The sequence below is a fragment of the Lutra lutra genome, chromosome 6, assembly GCF_902655055.1.
Source record: "Lutra lutra chromosome 6, mLutLut1.2, whole genome shotgun sequence".
Taxonomy (NCBI): domain Eukaryota; kingdom Metazoa; phylum Chordata; class Mammalia; order Carnivora; family Mustelidae; genus Lutra; species Lutra lutra.
The window spans coordinates 75755700-75780046 of record NC_062283.1 but is presented as its reverse complement, the minus strand read 5'-3'; the positions used below and the strand labels follow the sequence as shown (position 1 = coordinate 75780046).

The 24347-nt window shown below is 35.0% G+C and overlaps 1 protein-coding gene across 3 annotated transcripts in view; it reads left to right on the top strand.

The window, feature by feature from the left end:
* Window positions 1–788: 788 nt before the first annotated feature.
* Window positions 789–24347, top strand: part of LOC125102961 (triadin-like) — a 225679-nt gene continuing 202120 nt past the window's right edge. For 2 of the 3 annotated variants that reach the window (XM_047734647.1, XM_047734649.1), the window contains exon 1: window positions 789–1300. In XM_047734647.1, coding sequence (XP_047590603.1) covers window positions 1279–1300 — 22 coding nt within the window. In that variant the 5' untranslated portion in view covers window positions 789–1278. The remainder of the gene's footprint in view (window positions 1301–24347) is intronic. The other variant, XM_047734648.1, reaches the window with a different exon arrangement.

The window sequence follows — 24347 nt, the reverse complement described above, 5'->3', positions numbered from 1 at the left end:
AGGTGAAGTGCTAATCAGTCCAACCCCTTTGGTTAATCATTAGCTGCTATGATCCTTTTTCTTTAATTTTCTTGAAATTGAGAAAGGGAAAATTGACCTCTTTTACTACAATGCTGGCTGTAGATTTCTAAGCTTTATGTCACCTCCCCTCTCTTTCACTGCATAGATAAATTCAGATATTTTGTTTTCAGTCAGGTGTGAAAGAGAATAAAAAGATTTGGTAATTCATCAGTTCTCAAGTGTCACTATAACCTCACATTACATATTTCTTACTGGCCAGTGTTTGGAAAATCTTTTTTTTTTTTTTTTTTTTTTAAATCTTCTTCTTCTTCTTCTTTTTTTTTTTAAGATTTTATTTATTTATTTGGGAGACAGATCACAAGTAGGCAGAGAGGCAGGCAGAGAGAGAGGAAGGGAAGCAGGCTCCCTGCTGAGCAGAGAGCCTGATGTGGGGCTTGATCCCAGGACCCTGGGATCATGACCTGAGCCGAAGGCAGAGGCTTAACCCACTGCGCCACCCAGCACCCCAAAATCTTCCCTACAAGGAAGCCTCAGGTTTTAATAGTTGCAACTTCAAGTCATGGCCCTGAGTAAATAACTACACCTGTTAAGTGGATTTAGACTCCCAGGGAACCAACCTGGAGAAAATGACTGAAGACTGCCCTCCCCTTTGCCTCTGGTAGACATTGCAGGACCCTCCCCACACCAAATAAGGAAAGAAGAATGTTCTGAGCATTAAGGGCACTAAGAATACATCTGAGCTATCGCAGATAAGATTACTTTCAACTCTTTAGTTCATGTTTTCTGACATAGACCCCAAGGTCTGTAATTATCTTAGGGAAACTGCGGGGGCGTAGGCAGTACTTTTTAGTTATTTTTGTTGTTGTTGTTGTTGTTGTTTCCTTAGCTTTCTTTGGGGCTGAAGAGCTGGGGTGTGTGTGTGTATGTGTGTTCCCCTAGAGTGCCAAAAAAAAAAAAAAAAAAAAAAAGTGCTGAAGAGTCCTAGGGAGATGAGGCTATTTTTGTTCGAAGCTGATACTTCTGCCTGAGCCACAAGTGCTGCTTGGAAAGGGCTCAGGTTGTTTCCAGGGGGAGAACTCTGCAGAGAAGAGACGAAGTTCAACAGGACAACAAAGGGGCAGCAGAAACAGCCAGGAAAACGAAGAGCCCTCACGTTTTTCACACAGAGCCCCCTATCAGAGTTCTCGAATTCTAAAGTATTCTGCAAAGTGCCACTTGACCGGAACTTTTCGCCTGCCTTTCCTTTCTCCAACCACCATGACTGAGATCACTGCTGAAGGTACTGCTACCATTTTCCAATAGTACCAATTAAGAAAAAGAAAAGGTAGAAATCGACAGTGACATTGACCTTCAAGGTGTCCACTTAATTGTTGCTTTTAGATACTTGTCTTGATCAATGATTGTATACGGATTGAAGAAGTGGATTTGGGAGTGGAGAGGCTGACAGATCTGTGTGTTGGGGGAGAGAAGGGGCTTCTCTGAAATTTTGCATGGGGAAACTCTTCTGTGCTATTCCAAAGGCCCCAGTAGCTACCAGTTGTCACCTACACCTCTATAAATAGTTATGGTCATGTAAGGTTATAACTGATATCTTACCTTGCAAAAATTACAAGACTTGCAAGGATAAAGACCACAATGAATTTAAAATGTTGCATTTAATGTTTAAATGTAGAAAAATGATTTTGAGCATTTTTACCTTATGATATTTTTAAATGGAGATTTTAAATTTGTTTTTCCTTCTAACTTCAGTGTATAAATATGCACACACACACATACATAAGATTTAAGTTGTAAGTACTCCCACAAAATTTGTGAATATTTTACTATTGGTAGATTTATAGAGATAAAGTTGGAAATGCACAAAGTGTTGACCAATATGATTTTAAAATAAATCAATTCAAATTCTGATTCTTTTCACACACCCATCTCTCTATATGATGAACTCTATGTTTCTATTAAATATTTTGTTTCAATGCTTCCTCTGAAAAGGTTTATGCCATAACTAAAACATAATTTTTTTATTACTTGATTATGGTACCAATTGTTTCATCTATATATACATATATAAAATATATATGTATATTTCTTAGAATGAAAAACCCTTTAAACAACTAAAGCATTTTGAATACAGACACAATCCAGTTCTAGTTAGGGTAAAAATCTGGGAGGTGGATCTAAAATTTGCTTCTGACAGCTGTAAGAAAATCAGACAGGTGGTGCTCTCATCAGCTTCCAAGTTGAATGCTGCTCTGGTTTGTTTTTAATTAGACAACTGAAAAATAGAATGTGCGGTTTTGGCTCTTTGCATAGACATTAGTATGGACACACAGTGATTTTAGAGTTGGAGATTTTCAGTCAATATTTATAAGGAGAAATGTCTTACTTGTACTTTCCACTGAGAAATTTAGTCTGGCACACCAAATTGATAAAAACAATTACTGGGAGATTTCTGTATATCAGGTATTTTGCTCAGGACTTTGTGCTATTTATTTATATAAACCTCATACAATTCAATTAGGCCGGCATTATTATCTCCATTTTGCAGAAATAGAAACTGTAACTCCGATGTTCAGTGACTTGCTCAAGACTATGGCATTGCCAAGGTTAGAACTAGTTTGTGTTATTTCTTTCCTGTAAGAGGATATCAGGTTTACTCTTTACCAATTTTAGTTCAGAATTTGCTAACTAAATATAAATAGCATTTTTTCCTATTCCTTAGATATTCTGTGTCATGTGGCCTTTATTTTGTCTTAAAGAGAGCTACCTATAATAGCTGCTTGCTTAGCCCTGCACAAGTTAGCAAGATACCTATGAATGTGTTTCCCTCCCTGTGGGTGTGGGGTGTGGGCATCCAGCTGATTCAGGAGGTCATGATCAAATCATGTTTGGTTTGCCTATGGATTATTCTCTGTAGAACTTGGCACTTGATTCATAAAACTTTTTTACAGGAGAATTCTTCGTTATGAAACAGAACTTTTATTTCTCTCTTCTTCCAATGGAGCATCTAAAGGATTCTTGGAAGACCTCTTGGAGTCTCCCATAAGAATAATTGAATTAGTAATAAAGTGTAAAAACCAGCTAGTGAGGGTCATTTCCTGCTCCCTGGCCTTTGCAGTTCATAGGATCTATATCATCTGAACATCAATTATATACTTTTTTTCCTTTTTGGGAATGATTTATTAATCATATTTCTCAAATGAAAATTAAACTGCCAACTAAGAATTCTTAAGGCTAGCACTTCAGTCATTCTCTGAGGTTATCCAGAGCTTCTGGAACACTTCTCTCCTACACACTTTTCATTTTGTCTTCGTGATTCTCACTTTTTGTGTCCCAGTTGCAATAGGCTTCTTTCAGTCTTTTGTAAGGGGTGTGTTTTTGTACAGAGCTTTCGTACATGGTATTCCCTTAGCATTTTGTACATGTTATACTCTTTCCTCTCACCTGCCGTATTTCTTTTGCCACCACTTTGGGGAACATTATGAAAATGTAATTCCTACATTCATAGCCTGTGACATCTACTGATGACTCTTCCCCTCCATTTATCACAAAGCAAGCAAACGCTGTATAGCAATTATGAAAGACAGAGCTAGAATAGACCATTAGAGAGCTCTAGTCCGCTGTCCTGGACTCCATTTTTGGAAAACTGAGGTTCATACAGATTAAATGAGTCTACCATGGTTGTTGATAATTAAAGGAAGTCGGAAGATATAATTCATGTCTACTGTGGCTTCTCTTAGCACTTATTCAACTATAAAGCAGTACACATTGATAAACCTTAGCAAGTTCTTCACATAGATCACGTGCATTTACCAAGCCAGACTACATCATCTGACAGAATAAAAGAAGTAATGCTAAGTATGGAATTGTGTTTCAGGTCCAGAGCCATAGATGAAGTAGAACTAGGACTGAATTGAAAGCCAAAGGATTTTAGAGAAATAATATCATTGATTCTGGCCATGATGAATTCATAAAGATAATCATAATGACAATTATAATAACAATTTACATCAAGAACACATGATGTACTATATGTTGGCTAATTTGAACATAATAATGAAAAAAGGAATCTAAAAAGTAATAATAATAACAATTCACATATATTGAGAAGACATTAAATGTCAAGCACTGTATGAAGTTTGTTATATGATCAAGACAGCTGAATGAGATAGATACTTTTATCATTGCTATTTATGGAATAGGAACTTGAGGTTGAGAGAGGTTAGGGATTTGCCTGAATTCACAGAGCTGTATATGGTATAGCTAGGATTCACATCCAGATCTCCACCTGAGTCATGCTGACCACTTCTCCTTCCTATGTGAGACTAATAGTTAGCCTGCTGTTACTTCAGAGGTTGATGGGGGCTTATGGTAGGCCACTGTTCTGATTTGACCCATGCCAGACTGAGTAGGTTGGATCAGGCCACAGACTGGATCAAACTCAAAGAGTGCTAAGGTTTAGGACTGTAAATAGCCTTTCCAGAGGCTGTTGTTCCTAGACAAGTGCCAAAGTCAGCTCCCCTTATGAGTTTCATGTGAACTTGCAACCACCAAACCAGCATTGATTTGACAATGTACAGCCCTATGCAAAATACCTTTGGAGTCATTTTGATAGTTAATTATTTTTTTTAAAGTCTAGTTAATTCTTAATAGCTTTGTTGAAAGAAGAGACTTTTTAAAAAGCTGATAAAATATGTGATTTTTTTTCAAATTGCCAAGGTAACTAATATAGAGTAAAATTATGCTTTACAATAACATCTATGTAACTGTGTTCTCTGGGTTCAAGGATCTCCAAAATATATGGGAGTACAAATTTCTACATAATAGATTCAAGTTGGCAGAGATCCTACATATAATTAACTTATAATTTACTAGAACACTTAGTTAAGGAAATTCTTTTTTTAAAAATTAGAACTTAGGTCAAACTCTCAACTTCTAAACTATTACATAACTTCAGGATTCAGGAGAAGGTTTTATCATACCATATATGGGATTGTTTCCTCACTATTAGCTCAACCGTTTTTTACTGCTCTGTAACAAACCTGTGGAAGGATTTGACATTCAAAATTTAGAGCAAAAATGGTAATTTATTTTATACAATGCACTGTTTCAACAGACTGTATAGCAAATGAACACCAATTGTTGCTCTCACAAAAAAAGAGTGAGGATTCACAGCCAAGCTAATTAACTATGCACACAAGTTATGTCATCTAGAGCAACAGATGGTAAATTCAGAGAAGGAGGAGATCCAGCCTACATATTTGTGTCTATCTTGCCAAAACTAAGTGGTTATTCTGGCCCAGGTCAAGATGATTTGGGTTGGGAGGAGAAGGAAGAGGATGAAGCATTAGGTTCAAGCCCTAATCACTTCCAAATTATGTTCTCCTGTTCAAGAAGAAGCAATACACCACATCTAGAACATTATTTTTATTTCCATGAACACATTTTTAAAAAAATTGACATTGACAAGATAGTATATTTGGAGAAGGCAAATATACTTCTTTATTTATATTTATTATACTTTATTTATCTGAAGAGGCACAGATAAATGAAAAGACTTGTGCACCAGTTGTTTAAGGAGAAGATTGTTTTTTGTTTGTTTGTTTGATTTTTTTATGCAGCACTAGGAGACAAAGTGAAGACCCATAAATAAAAGTCTGGAAGCCACAAAAAGGCAAACTCTTTACAAAATATAACCTAAAGCCTAACCAACCATTAAAACGATAGCTAGAACTAACTCTTCTGAATCAAAAACAAAAAGCAAAAAATAAAAAAGTAAAAAAGAATACACAAATAGAAACAAACAAACAAAAAAGCATGAAAGGAACACAGGCTCCAATTTTCAAGAAATAGATGGATGAAGAATATGCTAAAAACTACACTGTAGCATGCAATCAGCAAAATCCAGGCTATGGGAAACCCTATGGTACAAACAACTCAGTGCCTTCAAAGAAGTTACCGGAAACAAAAAGAGATGCCAAGGAAACCTATAGGTTAAATGTATGTATATATAGCAACTCCTCATAATGTATAAAATTATTAGATCATGATTCAGAGAAACTTAAAAATCTCAGTGAAATAATTGAAAATTTGACACCCTTTGAATGTCAGATGATAATAAATTACTTTATCCTTAGCAGGATGACTGTATTGTGGCTATGTTTTAAAAATACTTATATAATTTGGAGATACATACTCAAATATATATGGATGAATTGATAAAATGTTTTAAACTTGTTAGTAAATAGTATGCCAGAGAGAAATATCAATGTGGTGTATGTAGCATTGGACTGGTCATGACTTGATTATACCTGGACTGATGATGGGTACACAGGGTTTTATTATAATATTCTGTCCACTTTTGGGAATACTGAAGCCTCCCCTTAGTAAGGAGCCAGGGGAAAAAAAAACACAAAGCTGATGTTTTTAGTAAAAATTTTTGTAAATTTTAGTAAAAAGTTTTTATAATATATATATGGGTCCGTGAATTCACTGACCATCAAATTTATTTGTAAGTGCAAATTATTGCTTAAATTAATAATCTGTTATTGGAACAGAAACCAAATATGCTTGCATTAGACAGAGAGGCCCAGAAATGAGCATGACATTTGTAACAGCAGAAAAGGAAATAATGGACGGGACTGGAGGAGACTATGCTGAGTGAAATAAGTCAAGCAAAGAGAGTCAATTATCATACGGTCTCACTTACTTGTGGAGCATAAGGAATAACAAGGAGGATATTGGGAGAAGGAGAGGAGAAGGGACTTGGGGGAAATTGGAGGGGAAGACAAACCATGAGAGACTGTGGACTCTGAGAAACAAACTGAGGGTTTTGGAGGGGAGATGGGTGGGGGGGTTAGGTGAGCCTGGTGGTGGGTATTAAGGAGGGCACGTATTGCATGGAGCACTGGGTGTGATGTATAAACAATGAAACTCGGAACACTGAAAAAATAAAATAAGGTTTAAATTTAAAAAAAAAAGGAAAGGAAATAATGATTTTTCTAAAAGATTTTATTTACTTATTTGACAGAGAGAGAGAGAGGGAGAGTACAAGCAGGGGGAGCAGCAGGGAAAGGGAGAAGCAGACTCCTGCTGAGCAAGGAGCCCAATGTGGGGCTCGATCCCAGGACACAGAATCATGTTTTGAGCTGAAGGTATATGACTAACCAACTGAACCACCCAGGCCCCCGGAAATAAAAACTTTTTAAAAATATAATGAGATTTGGAGGTTAGTTTCATTTCATTTCTCAAAATTATTAGTGACATTAATTAGACATCTTAATTAGTAACTGATCATTTTTTGAAATGGTCCATGTGAAAACTTGAAAAGAAATAAAAAACCCACGAAGTCAACATGAGGCAAGGAAGAATAGTTCTAAAAAAATGCTATGGTAGGGAATGTCATATTTATTGATAGGGTATTAAGGACGAAGTCTTATATGATTATCTTATTAAAATATCACAGAAACGCTGAGAGGCAGATATCACAGAAATCTGATCAGTCTGATTCTAAAATTTCTCAATCTTCTTTCCTGCTCAAGTTGAATTTAGAAAAAGAGAAGAAAAGCAGACTGTGAAAAACAGAGGGTGACATAATTCATTGAAAATCAGAGAGAAAAGGTAGTGTAGAGTTCGGAGAAGGCAGCTTTAAAATAATTAAAAGCAGCGTGAGAGAGTACAAATTGTGTGGAGTGAGGTCAGAAATGTGGGTTTGAGCACCAACTCTTCTCTTCAACCATAGTTGTCTGGCGTGGGGGTGGGTTGGGAGGTGTAGTGGGGGGTTGGGTTGGGATGAGGAACCTCATAGGAGACCGAGTAATAGGGCCAGAAGAATGCTTTCAACTTTTTACAAGATCCTGCTTCTTGATAAATTATATTTACGTACCTATTTAAAAATTGTGCAAAGCATCTATGCTGCAAAATCTACAGTGAAAGAGAACAGAAAATGCATTTTTTTAGTATCAACCTTTGCTGGATTCCATTAAGAAGCTTTTTGTTGTAGCTTTTATAATGATTTGTAATAGTTACTCTTTTTTTCCCCCCTACCACATTTTAAGCACACAGTACCCATGGAAGATGTTATGCTTGTCAGATTAAATGCTTAATTTTTTCCTATTTGTTTTTGGTCATCATTGTGACTATAATTTAAAAACCTTGCTGCTTTTACCATACAAAAATGAATTGAGCCTATTCAGCTATTATTCTAAAGGCTTAGGCATCCTTGGAGACTTCAGTGCTGTTTGCATTAATTTTTAATCAGTTAACAATATTTAATATGAGAGAAACATAAAACAGTGCAACTAAGCAATTTTAAAGTGGTCTATATTGACCTTTGGTTTGAATATATCAATTTGAAAAGAGCATGCATACATGGGTGGTTAAGATTTTCCAGTTAGGTTTTTGGTTTTACAGTTATGGAGTTGAAATCATTATTCTCTTATTTTCTTCCATCAAATAAAAAGAAACACTTTGGAGAAATGTTTAATATATTTCTAAAATGCAGACTATTTAAAGTAACACATCTAAAAAGAGCAAATTAGGGGGAAAACCTTCATCAGAAAACCATGCATTAACATAACACAATAATTCCAAGCTTATGGAGTTTAGTTTCTGTACAACCCGAAGTTCTGGGAAAATCCAGCCAAGTTAAGTTTTGCTTTCCCTAATTCCCTTTTTCTCTGAAGAATCAGAGTGCCATGAATAATTTCTGAGAGGAAGTGCTTATTTGGGTGTCACATGAACACATATTGCCCCGAGTGAGGGTTAAGCAGAGATAGATGAACTTTCTGGTCCAAAAAGATAGTATTTTCCATCTTCAAAGGAAGTTGAAAAGAATATCGTTGGCAAATGTGTAATGAATAAAGTCCTGCTTCTCTCTGTACAAGTTATGCTCTCTAAACATCAAACATCTCCACATCTCTGTGCCTGAAGTCAAGCTGTCAAAAGCACATGAAATTTAGGATTCTGAGGGTTTCTTTGGTATGTAAATGAGCTGTTTCCTCATAAACCACAGAGTCCATTTCACTTATGATGTACTTCATATCACATTTAAACATGTATGGCTTAGATATTTCCTGGCTTGGTACCTGTGGCCCAGGCTGGGATATGTGGTCTTCACTTAAATTAAAGATACAGTCTTTTAATCCAGAAGAACAGATAATTTATGTTCGTTCACCAACCTGCTTTTTATAGGGGAGCATGAGGTTAGAACTTAGTTAGAAACAGGTTTTCTCATTGCTATTCATGGGCTGCATCCTCTCCCTCTCGACACAGGTTTCTGAAGTGTTGAGAAAAACAAAAGAAAGAAAGAGCTCCTAATATAATATATGCACGATATATGTGATATGATATGGTATAATATAAATAGGGTGTTATAATAACCTAGAACATTTATAAGCTTACAGACATGAGAAAATCATTTTCCACTTGTTTAGACCTTGAAACATTTTTAGCAAGGTTTCCCTGGAAAATTCATTGTTGCCTGTTCAAATAAAATTATCATATGACTAAGAAAATTTTCTGTTTGTGGTAGACATTTGATGTAACATCAAGACAAAATGGTAATTATAAAGTGACATTTCTTTGCCCTCCAGTGCTGGAGCTATTATTTTTATCCATTGTTATTCTTATTTAACCTATGTATAATTGCCTGGGGGAAAAGAATACTGTATAAAATCTATATGTTACCAATTATGGTAAAATGCCAAGCTTGTGAATTTAAATATGCAGAAGCATTAGGCATTGAATTTAGAGAAAAACAAGCAAACAAAATATGTCCATTTGAAATATAACAAAATTATAGACCCTGTGGTATTAATGATCAGCCTATAATCAGATTTGTATACCAGGAAGTCGTGTCAGAGGTCCAGCTGTAGTCAATATTTGAGCACCTATTATGCACCAAACCCAATACCAGACAATAGGGATATGAAGAGGAATAATACAAAGTCCCCGATTCCAATATAGTAGATTGAAAAATAAGCAGGAAAGAGCAAAAGTTCATCACTAGACTGAAGAGTAGTCAGGTATAAAAATACATAACTCCAGTTTGGATTTATGAATGATAAGTGTTTAGTTGACAAAATCATGCTATTTATGATCACTGAGGACACATTGAAACTTGCTTAAAGAATAACTTTAGAGTGGTAGAGTGCCCTCTTCTTCACTCTGATAACTTACAGTGCTCGTGCCATTGTCAGAAGGTGAAACGGCTAACCAAAGTAAAGTGATCAAGAGTAGGTTCAATTAAAAAAAAAAAAGAGTAGTTTTGGTCAATGAAGAGATGAAGGGAAGATGGGTGGTAGGTGGGAATTAGTGATTTGTGGGATGAGGCCCTAGGATGATCAAAGTACAGAGTTACGAGGCTAAGAAACTGGGAAAATATCCTGGTTTAAAGTTTCTTTTTCTTTTTCTTTTTTTTTTGTTAGTTTCTAGTTTTTAAAGGCACCCTACTGCTATGTCATCGAAAAGGATGAATACCTTATATTCATGACTTATTTTGAACTCATAGTTTATTACAATCCCTAGTTACTGGCTCTCTATGTGAGTAAGCTCTCAGTATTTGTGTGTCCATTGCTGCTTTTGATCCCCAAATACTCTACTTTGAGCTCAGTTTATATCTTTGGAATGCTACTTCCAATTCATGAACAAATAATTAAATAATACTGTTGGTCAGATACTCACTAAATAACTTTCTTCAGGTTAATAATGAGAAATAAGTTGTTAAAAACTAATTTTGTGGTCACTGTTTTTCCAGGTACTAGTGTTATAGGCTAGTAGTTATTTATGGTTCTATACAGGCATCGCATTAAGCATGGAAGCAAGGCAAGAGGGTTTCCAAGATACTAGGGAAAGACTTTTATCAAGGAACAGATAAAGAGAAATGATCCTTAGTCCAAGGTTTAGAAGACATGATGAGGAAATATGTAGGGTAGCAGTAATAGCTAGATTTAAGCATTAAATCAGCAGAATCCTCTAAAGACTTTGCTCATGGTGGCTGAAAGTTTTATATTAGAAATGAAAGTTTTGACAGCTACTAGAAGCTTTGCTTATTTCTTGACTTAAGTAGACCAAGCTTACTATTCAGTTTCTGCCCAATATACCTGGATTTGTAAACCTTGTATGCTGTGACTAGGATCAACTTGTTATAACCATATTGTCGCCCAAGTCCCTGTCTTTGAGTGTCATAGACTCTCAATAGCCAGGTGTTTTGGAACCTGGTATTCTTATCTTTGTCCCTTCACTCTGCCATTCACTTATGGATGGAAAGGGACAAAACTATGACATCCTTAAAGGTATTCATTCACTTAATAAGCATGTATATTTCAAGTATTTGCTTTGGCCAGTAACTGCTAAGTCTGTGGGTTAACTGTGAAATATATATTCATCTAGCCTCAAGGAAAGATTTGTAATTGTATAAATAACTATATGATACAATGTTGTTAGTTCTAAGTTGCCTAAAAGAAGAACAGACAAAATTATACATAAAAATCATGAGATACATTCCTTGGTTTCTCATCACTCAAGTTTAAAGTAGACAATATTTATACATATGAAAGAGCTAGTGTATGAATTAATATGTAACAAATAAGCAAATCAAGTGTTTTGAGGTATAAATGTTAGGAAAAGCTGAGAAACGGGGGAATAGATGAACTTGGTTGATCAGGAACTATTAGAAAAGAGTAGAACTTAAGTTAAAACCTGAAGGATATCTATAAATGAAAGAAAAGGGGCATAAAGGAAAAGAAAACATCTCTAGATCCTAAAAATTCCAGATTAATATATTTAGCAAACAATTATTTGATGTAGTTTTACTAAGTTAATATCTTGGTCTCATACTCTATGCCAGAGAATCAAAGCTGGTGGAGACATCTCTACTGACATTTGGAACAAGAGAATTAGTCAAAGGTTCTTTCCAAGATATTGCAGGATAATTAGCATGTACTAGCATCACTCACATAGTTTTGACTTCATAAACAACCACAGATATTTTCATATGGGGATACTAACTACACATCAGTTAACCAACCAGAACCGAAGATAAAGGTGAGCATAGATTCTAATGGTTGCAAAAGAGGTGGGATCAATGTACTCAACTATGAGAAACTGCTGGTTTACTTATCTTCCAGTTCTACATGGAAGAGTCTTTTAGGTCAATATAAGGGATTTGGATTATTGGTTTGGGATTACTTTTTTAAAAGAGGCTACATATATGAGACTAGAACTTCCAGTTAGAAACAGGTTTTCTCATTGCTACTCATTGGCTGCATCCTCTCCCTCTCAACACAGGTTTCTGAAATGTTGAGAAAAACAAAAGAAAGAAAGAGCTCCTAATATAATATATGCATAATATATGTGATATGATATGGTATAATATATCTTCCAACTAAGTTACCAATTACCAACTAAGAGTTAGTATACTAAATCAGTTACCACTAAGAGTTACCAACTAAGTTACCAACTAAGTTGGTGTAATAAATATGTCATCTATTTCGGGGCTCCTGGGTGGCTCAGTGGGTTAAAGCCTCTGCCTTCAGCTCGGGTCATGATCCCAGTGTCCTGGGATCGGGCCCCGCATCGGGCTCTCTGCTCTGCGGGGAGCCTGCTTCCTCCTCTCTCTCTCTCTCCCTGCCTCTCTGCTTACTTGTGATCTCTGTCTGTCAAATAAATAAATAAAATCCTTAAAAAAAAATGTCATCTATTTCAATGATTCTTAAGTTGTTTGGGATAGAATGAAATCCTTCCTGAAATATAATTATATTTGGCTTTTTAAATTTGAACTTATAATTCTATAGTAGAAATGGAAAAAAAAAGATGATGATTTTAAGGAAGTGTGAGGCAAAGAGATTCACAAACCAAATGGCACGACACATTTCCCCTGGAGAAAAATCAGTGAAAGGTGATGGCTTATTTTCTATGTCCTTGAGCTAATGAGTGGAGAACTGACAGCATAATTTGAAGAGAGGCACAGGTGGAAACATCTCTGCTAGGTAAACTGAAAGACAGTACTTTGCAAAATTACCTCATACAGTTTTACAGAAGCTAAATAATAAACCTGAGAGTGGATTATATTTCCTGACTTCATAGTCACCCTATATTGTGATGTATTGAACTCCACATGTCTGGTTAAAGTACTTTCAATGTTTCTTTAATTCCTTGTAGCACTACCAAAATGACAAATATATTTTCCAATCTTGTAGAAACTCACTTAGAATTAAGTTGTTAGCTAGCACTGACCTAGAAGCCAAAATGTGCAAGAACTCTAAGTGAAAAAAAAATTAGATAACTGTCGCAATTTTTTAATAACACTGTCCCACTTGGTTTTCAAGAGACCAGCCACCTCAACAGTTCAGAGTTAAGACAATATTGTGAATCATCACAGTTTTTTAAAACATTAAAAAAAAATTTTTATAAAATGTAAGTACTGAAACTGCATAAATCATATATATTTATGTAGTATTTACTAAACAATAGTGGAATTGACATCTGCATAACCAGTCCCCAGTCCAGGAAACAATGTTCCTATCACCTGTGAAGAAGATTCCCATCAGCCACCCACCCAGCGATTCTCATTTTGGTTTTGCTTTCCAATCGAGATTCCTTTTTCTCCAATACTTTCTCCACAGAGAATAACTATTCTGACTTTTTTTTAATAATAGTTTTCTTACTTCTTACTTTCCTTGATAGTTTTATGACCTCCACATCTATAAACAATATAGTTTAGTTTGGCCAGGTTTGTTCTTTATATAAATGGAACCACACAGCATGCATTATTCTGTCTTGCTGCATTAATTCAACACTCTGTAAGACTCACCTATTTTGTTGTATGTAGTTGTTGTATGTTGTATGTTGTATGTAGTGTTGTATTTCATGTTATTCTTGCTACACAGTTTCCACTGTATGAATGTCATAACTTATCTGAGTTTTTTTTAAATTGAAGAGCTCTAATGGACAATACAGCTATGATCATTTTTCTTCCCTTTAGTTTTGATATTCTATGGTTTTATCATCAATGTGTATTTATTTCATAGCATTATGCTCCATGTAAAATGGTGAATTCACCATGAAGAAGATTCCTTGCTCATTCAGATTGTGTAGTATATATATTATCATTGAGATCTAGTCGAAAAACATGGAGAAAGTATGACCTCAGTGGCTATCTACCAGAAATGCCCTAGCTTATTTTTTGGAAGAAATTGACATATCCCCTGCAAAATATATAAAATAGGTATTTGGGAGAACAGGGAGGAATGAATAGAATAGTAAGGACTTTTCAGAGATAAAGAAGTAATCCTCAATATATAATGACCCCTATCTGAGATGTGTAGGTAGCAACTCAAATGTTGACATTTAAAGCATAACCTGATATAAAAAAGAGATTACTCAATAAATATTATTGAATGAAAGTGTATAGAGGCCAGGAGTTCAGCATATGTGTATTGAAATTCACTAACTTTTTCCCATTTAACTATTCCTTTGACTCTACAGAGCTTTATCTTTTTCCCATTTGCTCAGTCTCTAAATTCTGGACTCTTCTTTTCTCAATTCCATATTTTCCTCTTTATTCCCACTGTTCCTGCTTTAATTTAAGCTCTGATCATTTCATATTTGGATCCCCCTATGTGGCATATAGCATTTTCCACCAGTGGCAATAGCAATATTTCCACCTCATATGCTCTTCTTATAATGTGACCATGACTCTTTTTCCATTGAAAAGTGAATCTATTTTCCTTCCTCTTGAATCCAGAGAGACCATGTGATGATTACCTCAATAGAGAGAATACAATTAAAATGATACTATATAATTTTCAAAGATGATAAAAATGCCATGCATGTCTATCTTGCTGACTTGGGATATTTACTTTTGGAACCATGCTGTAAAAAAGTTGAATCACCCTGCACAAGACCCATAACAATGTCCTTGGCCGATAGACTCAGTTGAGATCCCAGTCAACAAACAGCACCAACTTTTCAGCCATATGAGTGAGCCATCCTGAGAATGTATCCTACAGTCCCCACATGAGCCACCCTAGTTGATACTTGTGGAGGAAACACAAGCCATGCCTGCTGAACCCTAACCAAATCACATATTTCTGAGAAAAATAAATGATTATAGTTGTTTTAGGCCACTACGCTTTGGGATGTTTTGTTATGTGGCAACATATAACTGTTACACTAACTGTTACAGTGTTGCATAAGCATCCATGTAATCTCCTGAACTCTATCTTCCACATGACTACTAAATCAAATCTATAACACTATACAACCCATTGACTAATGGTTAACTCATTCAGTGTACCACAGTTTCAGCTAGGTTAAACCACTCTGATATCAGTTAATTGAAAATTGTTATACCTCTAAAACTTTATCAATCTTTTATCCACATATTCAGTACTTTATTGATTCGAAAATTTTTAAGGAATGTTGACTACTATAAAAATGTTCTAGTCACTGGAGATATGTTCATTAAAAAAAGAAGAAGAAAAATAAGGAGGAGGAGGGGCAGGAGAAGAAAGAAAGGAAAGAACAGAGAAGGAGAAGAAAGAAGTAAGAGAAGGAAAAGAAGAAGAGGGAGAAGAAGAAGAAATTTCTGCTGTCAAAAGACTCACTGAAGTAAATTCTCAATTACATACCCTTTGGAGATTTTACAAATGTGAATGAGTTTTGTTTTGTTTTTGTTTTTGTTGTTAGTGCGCTTAAAATGGGCCCTGGTTGTGGACCAGGGAATTTCAATGTGTAGGATCTCCACACAACACTTTGCTCTACTGAGCAGGTTTAAGCAACATTTTTCATGAAGAAGTGCTCACATAATGTGTATTGGTAAAGAGTCGAACTATTAGTCATAGTATATAGTAAAAACCCTCTAGAATTTCTATGCCTCAACCCCCAGATTCTGTGAATATATTGATCTTACATGGCAATGAGAGCTTTCAGTGTGATTAAATTAAGTACCTAGAGATGGAGAGATTATCCTGGATTATCTGGGTGAGTCTAATCTAACCATGTGAGTCCTTAAAAATGGACAACATTCTTGGTGGTGGTTAGAGGGAGATGTGATGTCAGGATGTCAGGACTTGACTAGCCACTAGTGGCTCTAAGGACGGAGGAAGAGGCTGTGAGCCAGGGAACACAGTAGCCTGTAGAACCTGGAAGAGATGAGGAGACTCTCCTGCAGGCTCCAGAAATGAATGTAGCCTTGCAGACACCTTGATTTTAGCCCCTTGAGACCCATGCTGGACTTCTAAGTCACAGAAATATAAGAAAATAAATTTGTGTTATTTTGAGCTACTGAGTTTGTATTTATTTGTTATGCCAGCAGAAGAAAACAAATAAATCACTCTCTGATTACTGTAAATCTTTCTTTTACACTAAGAGACACATTTTCGGAAGGCACAAAATTGACATAGAAGAACTACAAATTTACTTTCCACAAAATATTTTTATGTAAATCACTTTTTAAGTAAAATAAATAATTCTCCCTTTTATATGAGAGACCTGAGGCTAAAAAGGAGCTTCGTTTTCAAGGTCATGGAGCTCATTATTGGGACAATTAATAATAAATTAATAATTAACTTGCAGAAATGTATGCTGACTTTCCTTCCAATAAACTGAGTTTTCCAGAAGTAACATTTTCCCCTTAATAGTCAGCAAAGTTAGAGAGACATTTTGTTTTGGTTTCTATTTGTCACTATGGATGATTGCAAATTTTAGGAAAGAGGGTTGTAGTTTGTGCAATATTTATTCCGTCTCAGTAGCTCTACAATTGAGTGCCTGCATGGCTCAAACAATTAAGCATCTGCCTTAAGCTCAGGTCGTGATCTCAGGGTCCCCTTCTCAGCGGTGAGTCTGCTACTCTCTCTGTCCCTCCCCCTGCTTGCGGTGCTCACTCTCTCTCTCTCTCTCACACAAAAATAAACAAAATCTTTAAAAATATATCTCTACAGTGATTCTGCTTACATTCAATACTATGAGCATTTATGAAACACAAATTGTGACTTGTTCTATGATCAATAACATTTGCATATTTATCTAGTCATTTACGCACAATATACACTACATATTGTCCACCTTAGTTCTTAACGCAGGACATCTTGTCCTTCTTTGGAATAGGTATCCTTCACCTTCACAGGTTTACACACACCAGGAAGCTATGCACATTTTCTGCTGGATAAGAGCCTATTAATAGAAAACTGACATGCTGCATTAAAAAAAAAAAAACAGGTCAGAGATTAGTTTCATGGAAACCCATAGTCATGTCAGCTAAACATGATCTATTTGAGGTGGGTGAAAAATGTGTGGTCACTTTGCTTGCTGCTCAAACAAAATAAATATGTCTCTTTTTTATATTCAGATTCTGAGATATTCTTTCTCTCATTTAGGACTTCTAAAGTATCTTTGCATGAAATTCCTGCAGATTTTAAACTACTGACACAACTTCTTGCTTAACCATCTTCCCAATAAGGCCAATTAAAGAGAAAAAGTGGTCAGAGTGTGGAATACAGGAAAATATGACAAATGAGATTAATTGAAATTGTTGAAGTAAAAGAAAAGAGAAACTTGGAATTAGGTAAACATAAAATTAGATTTGCAAGAAAACAAAGTTGCCTTAGTTCCACCTGAAAACATTAGTTTCCAGTACAGGGCAGAGTGCAGAGTGCAATATACCTTTGTTGATTAATATGAAAGGATAATTTCCAGAAAGGAAATAATATAATAACAGAGCAAAATTATAAGTGGTAAAAGAAGCACATAAATATGTGATATTTGAATAGCATTTATATAGCATAAATGCATACAAATATAATGTATACATAAATTTGACATGTGATGCATAGAATAAGATATGAATGTACAGTTTTTATTTTAATAAATATTGAGGGGCGCCTGGGTGGCTCAGTGGGTTAAAGCCTCTGCCTTTGGCTCAGGTCATGATCCCAGGGTCCTGGGATTGGGCCCCGCATCAGGCTCTCTGCTCAGTGGGGAGCCTGCTTCCTCCTCTCTCTCTCTCTGTCTGCCTCTCCTCCTACTTGTGATCTCTCTCTCTCTGTCAAATAAATAAATAAAATCTTTGAAAAAAAATATTGAGCTCCTACAACATATGAGACCCTGTCATGAAGCACTAAAGAAATTATTTGGTCAACATATCACAAAAAGATATAATATTGTTGTAGAGAATTTTTTGATAAATATAATTAAAATAATTCTTAAAACATTTAATTATAATAGCTTAAGGTCCACAGAGAGTAATGACATTTTTATTCTAGAATAATTGTGCAAACGTGTCTTGTTTTTCTAAATTTATACATCATATATTTTTAAATTAACATTGAAAGCATCAATCTGAGATTGTTAAAAAGCATAACTAAGTATTACCCTACAGTAATACTCACATTCTATGAATGGTGGGAGTTCAAGGTAGGAAGGGATGTATACATACTTAGACCAATCCCTTCCAAATCTGATGTGCATCTGAATCAGTTGGGAATTTTGTTAAAAGGCAGGTTCTGATTCAGTAGGTTTGGGGTGGGGTCTGAGAATCTGCATTGTTAAGCTCTCAGGTGCTGAGAATGCGGCTAGTCCAGGGACCACACTTGAAGAATATACTATGGTATTTAAGGACTACTTAGAGAAAAATTCTGCTTTTGGTTTTAGAATAATTTTTCAACTGAAATAGGTAAACCAATGATATCCTGTGAAAGAAGACAAAAGAAGGAATAATTTATTATTATTTATATTTTGTTTGACCCTTTAAACAGTGTGTTTGAGCCCTTTTAGGAAAAAGTTTTCATGATGCTGGGTTAACTGTACGATATCCGACTCCAGTTCATCACATGTATATAGTAGCAAACACTCTCAATCCTGTAAAATCCTAAAAGGAATTTTTCACCCTTTAATGATATTTCTGTGATTGTTTATAAAGACTTAGATTTTAAAATGGATACAAATTGTATGATCTTTAGATGCTTTTTCACACTTAAAAGTGACCAGTTATTACCAATTCATATTTACTGAACATCACTCAGTATCTGATATTAGACTTGGCCCTTTCAAAGTGATTGGACACGTGTCTCTCCGTAATAGACTTTGAGCTATCTCAGTGCTTAACTTAAAAGAGTTTCAACCAAACTGAATAAATGAAGTTATTAAGCAGAATAAAGTAGTTGGTTAATAATGTTGATGGCATTGATTGATTAGTGCTTAAAGAGGGTATGTTCTTCTCTCCTTAAGATGATCAATTTTGAGTTCCTTATAGTAATTAGGAACCATAAAACTTGCAAATATATTTTTAAATACATTTCTTCAAACAACTGCTAGAAAATCTCTAAGTTTATTTCAACTGCAACTAGAAATGTTTCCTAGTGTAAATGTAGGTTAGGATTTAGCTCATGAAAACTCTGGCATTAGTTGACCATTTATAAATCATGTGTTTCTTTTCTAGCACACATGCTGGCCCACCATATGGGCCTTAGATTTGGTCAGTGTATGAAAATTTGCCAATACCTTTCTAAGTGAAGGATTACGTAATTGCCTTTCACATTTATTTTTGGTCATTGTTCACTAAATGTACCACTTTCCCTTGATACTCAGTGCATCTAATTTTATCTTTATGTTGTGTTCAGTTATTGATTTTATTTTTATGATAAGAAAGAAATATCAATATAATAAAAAGTAGAATTGTAACAAAATATAATTAGAACAGGTTTCAAGGTCATTTCAAACAATTTCATGTTAAAATATAAGAGTGATTCATGTTATAAAATTATGTGCCTGGAAACTGCTTCTAGTCTTTCTCCGTCCCTGAGCAGAAATATACTTTTACTGTAAGATATGTCAAAGAAAATGAACATCTTTCTTATGGTTAAATATTTCCATGGAAGGGCAAAAACATTTTCCTTAGAAAGCTATTTGTGTCTAAAAATACTTATGTCAAGATGTCCTCTCTTAAGTCTCTTCTGTTAAGATTTAACACCATTTCTTCCTTTATTTTCAAGCTTGAAAATAGCAGGTCACTATTGTCTTTATAGTGACCCTTTGTCTTGTAGAACACTGATCTTACGTTGTTCTTCATAGCTTTTGATTTAATAAGTTGAAAGAGCCAAGAAGAAAAAGAAAATGCTTCTCCATAGGCTGTACATTTTTTTAGCCTTTAATCATATTAGAAATTAATCATATTAGTTTCTAACCTAATTTCAAATGGTAGTGTATTTTGAGAATATGTATATGTGATATTTCAAACTTTTGTTAACAGGTAAAGCAAAGATACCACCTGATCAAAAAAAACCCCAAAACCCAAAAAACAAACAAACAAACAAACACAAACAAACCCACCAATCGAATTAGAATGAATGTCAGCCTTGATTCTGGGCTTATGCTTATTACCTAACTCTCAGCTTTGTGTATTGGGAATGTTCTGTTAAAAAGTACATAGGATCACAAAGTCATGGATTTAAACTGCTGTCCTCCCCTACACTCACCATGTGACTTACTTTTCTTTTCTTTTTTTAAAGATTTTATTTATTTATTTGACAGAAAGAGAGAGGGCAAGAAAGGGAATACAAGCTGGGAGAGGGGCAGAGGGAGAAGCAGGCTTTCTGCTGTGCTGGAGGCCCAATGGGGGGCTTGATTCCAGGACTCTGAGATTATGACCTGAGCTGAAGGCAGATGCCTAACTCACTGAGCCACCCAGGTGCCCCTTACATTACTTTTCTCAAAAGCAGTTTCATTATCTACAATAGAAAGTTTATAATGACAGGTCACAGGGTGTGTTTATAAAAGTGCCAAACACTATCTGATACACACCAGGACAACATAAATATTAAACTAATTCTTCTTTCTTATATTGATCAAATACAAGATTGGGAGATCTGAGGACTTGTACATCTGTGTGGATGTATGCATGAACCAGACATATGATCAATAATACATAAAATTATTTTATTTTTGTTTTCTCATATAATAAAGATTGTAATGTTCTAACATACACAGAGTATATAGCAGGGGACAATTATCTCATTGTTCTTCCCCTGGTCCCCCATGTTTTATGAATAAAATGTAACTTATTCTATCCAGTCTGGTTCTCTTGGTTATTCTCAATTATTGGCATTTGCTTTTTCAGATTTAGAATTTACAATAAAATCTTATTATTAAAAACATCGAGTTTTTAACTTTTCCATTTTCTTTCACATACTAATTTCATTTTAGTACTTTACATAAATTATGAAAGTCCTAAATAATTTAATTCTTTCTTCCAGCTCTTAGAAATTATACAATGACTAGGGCAAAGATGGTGTTTTCCAGGGTTAATGCAGATTAGCAGGCCCCTTTATATAACTTTTCTGTTACTGTCTGACAATATGACCGCAAAATAAGTAGCTTAAAATAGCAGGTAGTATCTCACAGTCTCTGTGTGTCAGGAATCCGGCATGACTTAGTTGGATTTTCCATTTCAAGGGACTCTCAACCATGCAATAACAAAGATGTGTCAATTGGGGTCAGGTCTTGTTTAAGGGGTAAATGGGGAACAAATCTTCCATGCTCCTGTTGTTGTTGACAGAATTCAATTCCTTGTACAGTAGAACTGGCCTCTGTTTCTTGCTGGTCCCTAGAAGACCCTGTTGGCCAGAAGTTGCTGTCGATTCCTAAAGGTTGTCTCTAATTTCTTGTTATGTTGCTTCCCAACATGATCACCAGCAGGAAAGAGAGTCTCTAAGACAAGTCAGATGTTATGATCTTATGTAAGGTAATTATATACACATCCTTTAGCTGCATCTTGTTGGTTAGAAGCTAGTCTCAGGACATGTTCACACAAGAGGAGGAGGTTATGCAAGGCAAAAATGCCAGGTGCTGGATATTACAGAGGCCCTCTTAGAATCTGTCTGCCACAACCCTCTCTAGCACAGAATCTGATCTCAGCTGAATAAGTTAGAAACCTATCTCCTAATCAGGCTTAGTCTAAAGACTTAAATCCTATGAGCCTGGGTTAAAACATGATATATGTTTTTATTTATTTATAAAAGGCTTTGTTCTTCCAGAGACCAAAATATTTGGACTCAGTTCATTTCAGTCTCTTCCAGTATTTAAATGCTTGAATAATTTAATTAAAAGTAACTGTAGCTAGAAACAGAGTAAAGGAATTTTCACGGTCCCAGGGAGTAGTTCACTCAGGAAATAAGGGATAATAATCATAGACCAGGACTCACGTCACTAAAAATCAGCTTCTATAGTGACCTAATTTTGAGAATGGGACTTTTCTGTACCATTGGATAGGGCTGACTTAACCAGGAAAAATGTTCTCCTGCTCTACTTTTTCTGGAGACCACAAAAAATCTTTCATGCAACGTTTCATCACATTTTTATTTCAACACATTTTCAAGGTCCGATCTGATTTCCTACATGTAGTCAGACTCCAGGGGTCCCACTTAGGTGTTTAATACAGTTTTGCCTTTTGTCATATGCTATGAAAAGCTGTAGGGACCAGATTCTTTTAAACTTGTTCCCAGAGAGTCCCAGTCCTTGAGTAAAAGAAAAGAAGAACTTGGTGTTCTTGTGATGATCAACTTCTACTCCTCCCTCAGATTTCAGCTCAGTTGTCACCATCCACGGTGAAGGCCCCGATATAGGCTTTCATGGGGCAGACATATCTCCTTTGTAACATTTATCAAAATTGCAATCATCCATTTGTCTAATTATTTAATAGTTATCTCTGCTACTGATTAGTCTTGGCCTGATAACGGCAGAGACTCTAAAGAAATTTGCTCATCTTTTGATCCCAAAAATGTAGCAAGGTGCTTGGCACCTGGTAGGCACTTAATAAATCACAGGGCATAAATGTACATATGGGCATATGGAGGGGGGCGTTTACCAGGAGCTCAGAGCCCACCCTAGGCCACCTAAGTGAAGCAACAGAGGTGCCCTGGTTTGAAGCTGAGAACTGTGTTAAGGGGAAAAAGAGTTCATAATGAGAATGGCATATGACTATGACTTAGCTGGGTCACTCTTTGGTGTACTCATTTTCGGCTCTTTCCTACTGAACATTTGAATACCTGGCATTTACCACTTGTTGAACTTTAGTATATTTTTGAACACATAACTATTACATTGAGGAATCATTCTGTTCATTAACAAAATCAACAGGACAAATAAAAATTAAGGCTGTTGGTAAGATGATTTGTAATTCCTGTTTGACACTTGACTCTTCAGTTTTCAACGTTAATTAATCATTTAATTAATTTTGCAAATTTAACTCATGAGAGAAGTTATTTTCAGGATTTCCAGTAGGAATTTTGTTCTAATAATCTGAAGAGTTTCTTATAACGCATCCAGCCAATTGAACAATCATGAACTGAGTGCCTCTTTTTTAACTTAGATATAGTAGGAAGTAGTAGTGATAGAGACTAGTGGGGGAACAGGAAGAGAATTCAATGTAGTGTAGTAAGAAATATGTATGTTATATAAGAACAATTATGATGTGTGCACATTATATCACAATGGTCCATAGGTAATATACTGGCCCATACCATGGCCCAGGGACCAAAGTGGGAACATTCTCAGAAGGGATTCCATTTAGAAAAGATAGTTAAGTGAATTCTTAAAGAAGCACTGACAAGTCAGCTGGGAGAGAACAAAAAGAATAGTGATTGATTTCCTAATTTTGCCTCATCTGTATCTTACCAACTTTTTAAAATCCTCTAATGTAATTAATAATTCAAGGTGTTCATCAACCAGTTACTTTAAAATTGGCAAGACAGAGTTCTTCTTTTTTAAATATACAAATATATTCTAAGGATAAAAGTAAAATGAATAAGTATAAAGAGGAAAAAGATACAACCCCATCACTTTTATCATAATTCTTCTGATTTTTTTAAGTTTGCTTCATATATTTGATGTAATAGTATAATATAATTTTACATGAGGTTATGCTTTGAGTAATGCTTTGGAATTTGATTTCTTTCATAAAAACTTCTTGAGCATCTTTTTCTTTCAGTAAATATAAATTTTCATTAACATTTGTATTACTATATTATAGTTCACTATATTATTTATTTAACCAATCCTTTTGTGTTGGGTCTTTATATTGCTTCCATTTTATTTCATTATTATTAACAATACAGAAATGGTCATATTTTTGCACAACTTGATTAGTTCTTTTGGAAAAATTTTAAAAAACAGATTCAAATATATTTTTTAAAAATTACAGAACATAAATAAAAATATTAGTAAATAATATATAACTTAATATAGAATAAACAATATTTCAATTAAGATAAAATAGATCATTTAATAATTCAGATATGGTTATAATACTTCTAGAAGAATATCAATGATGTTGT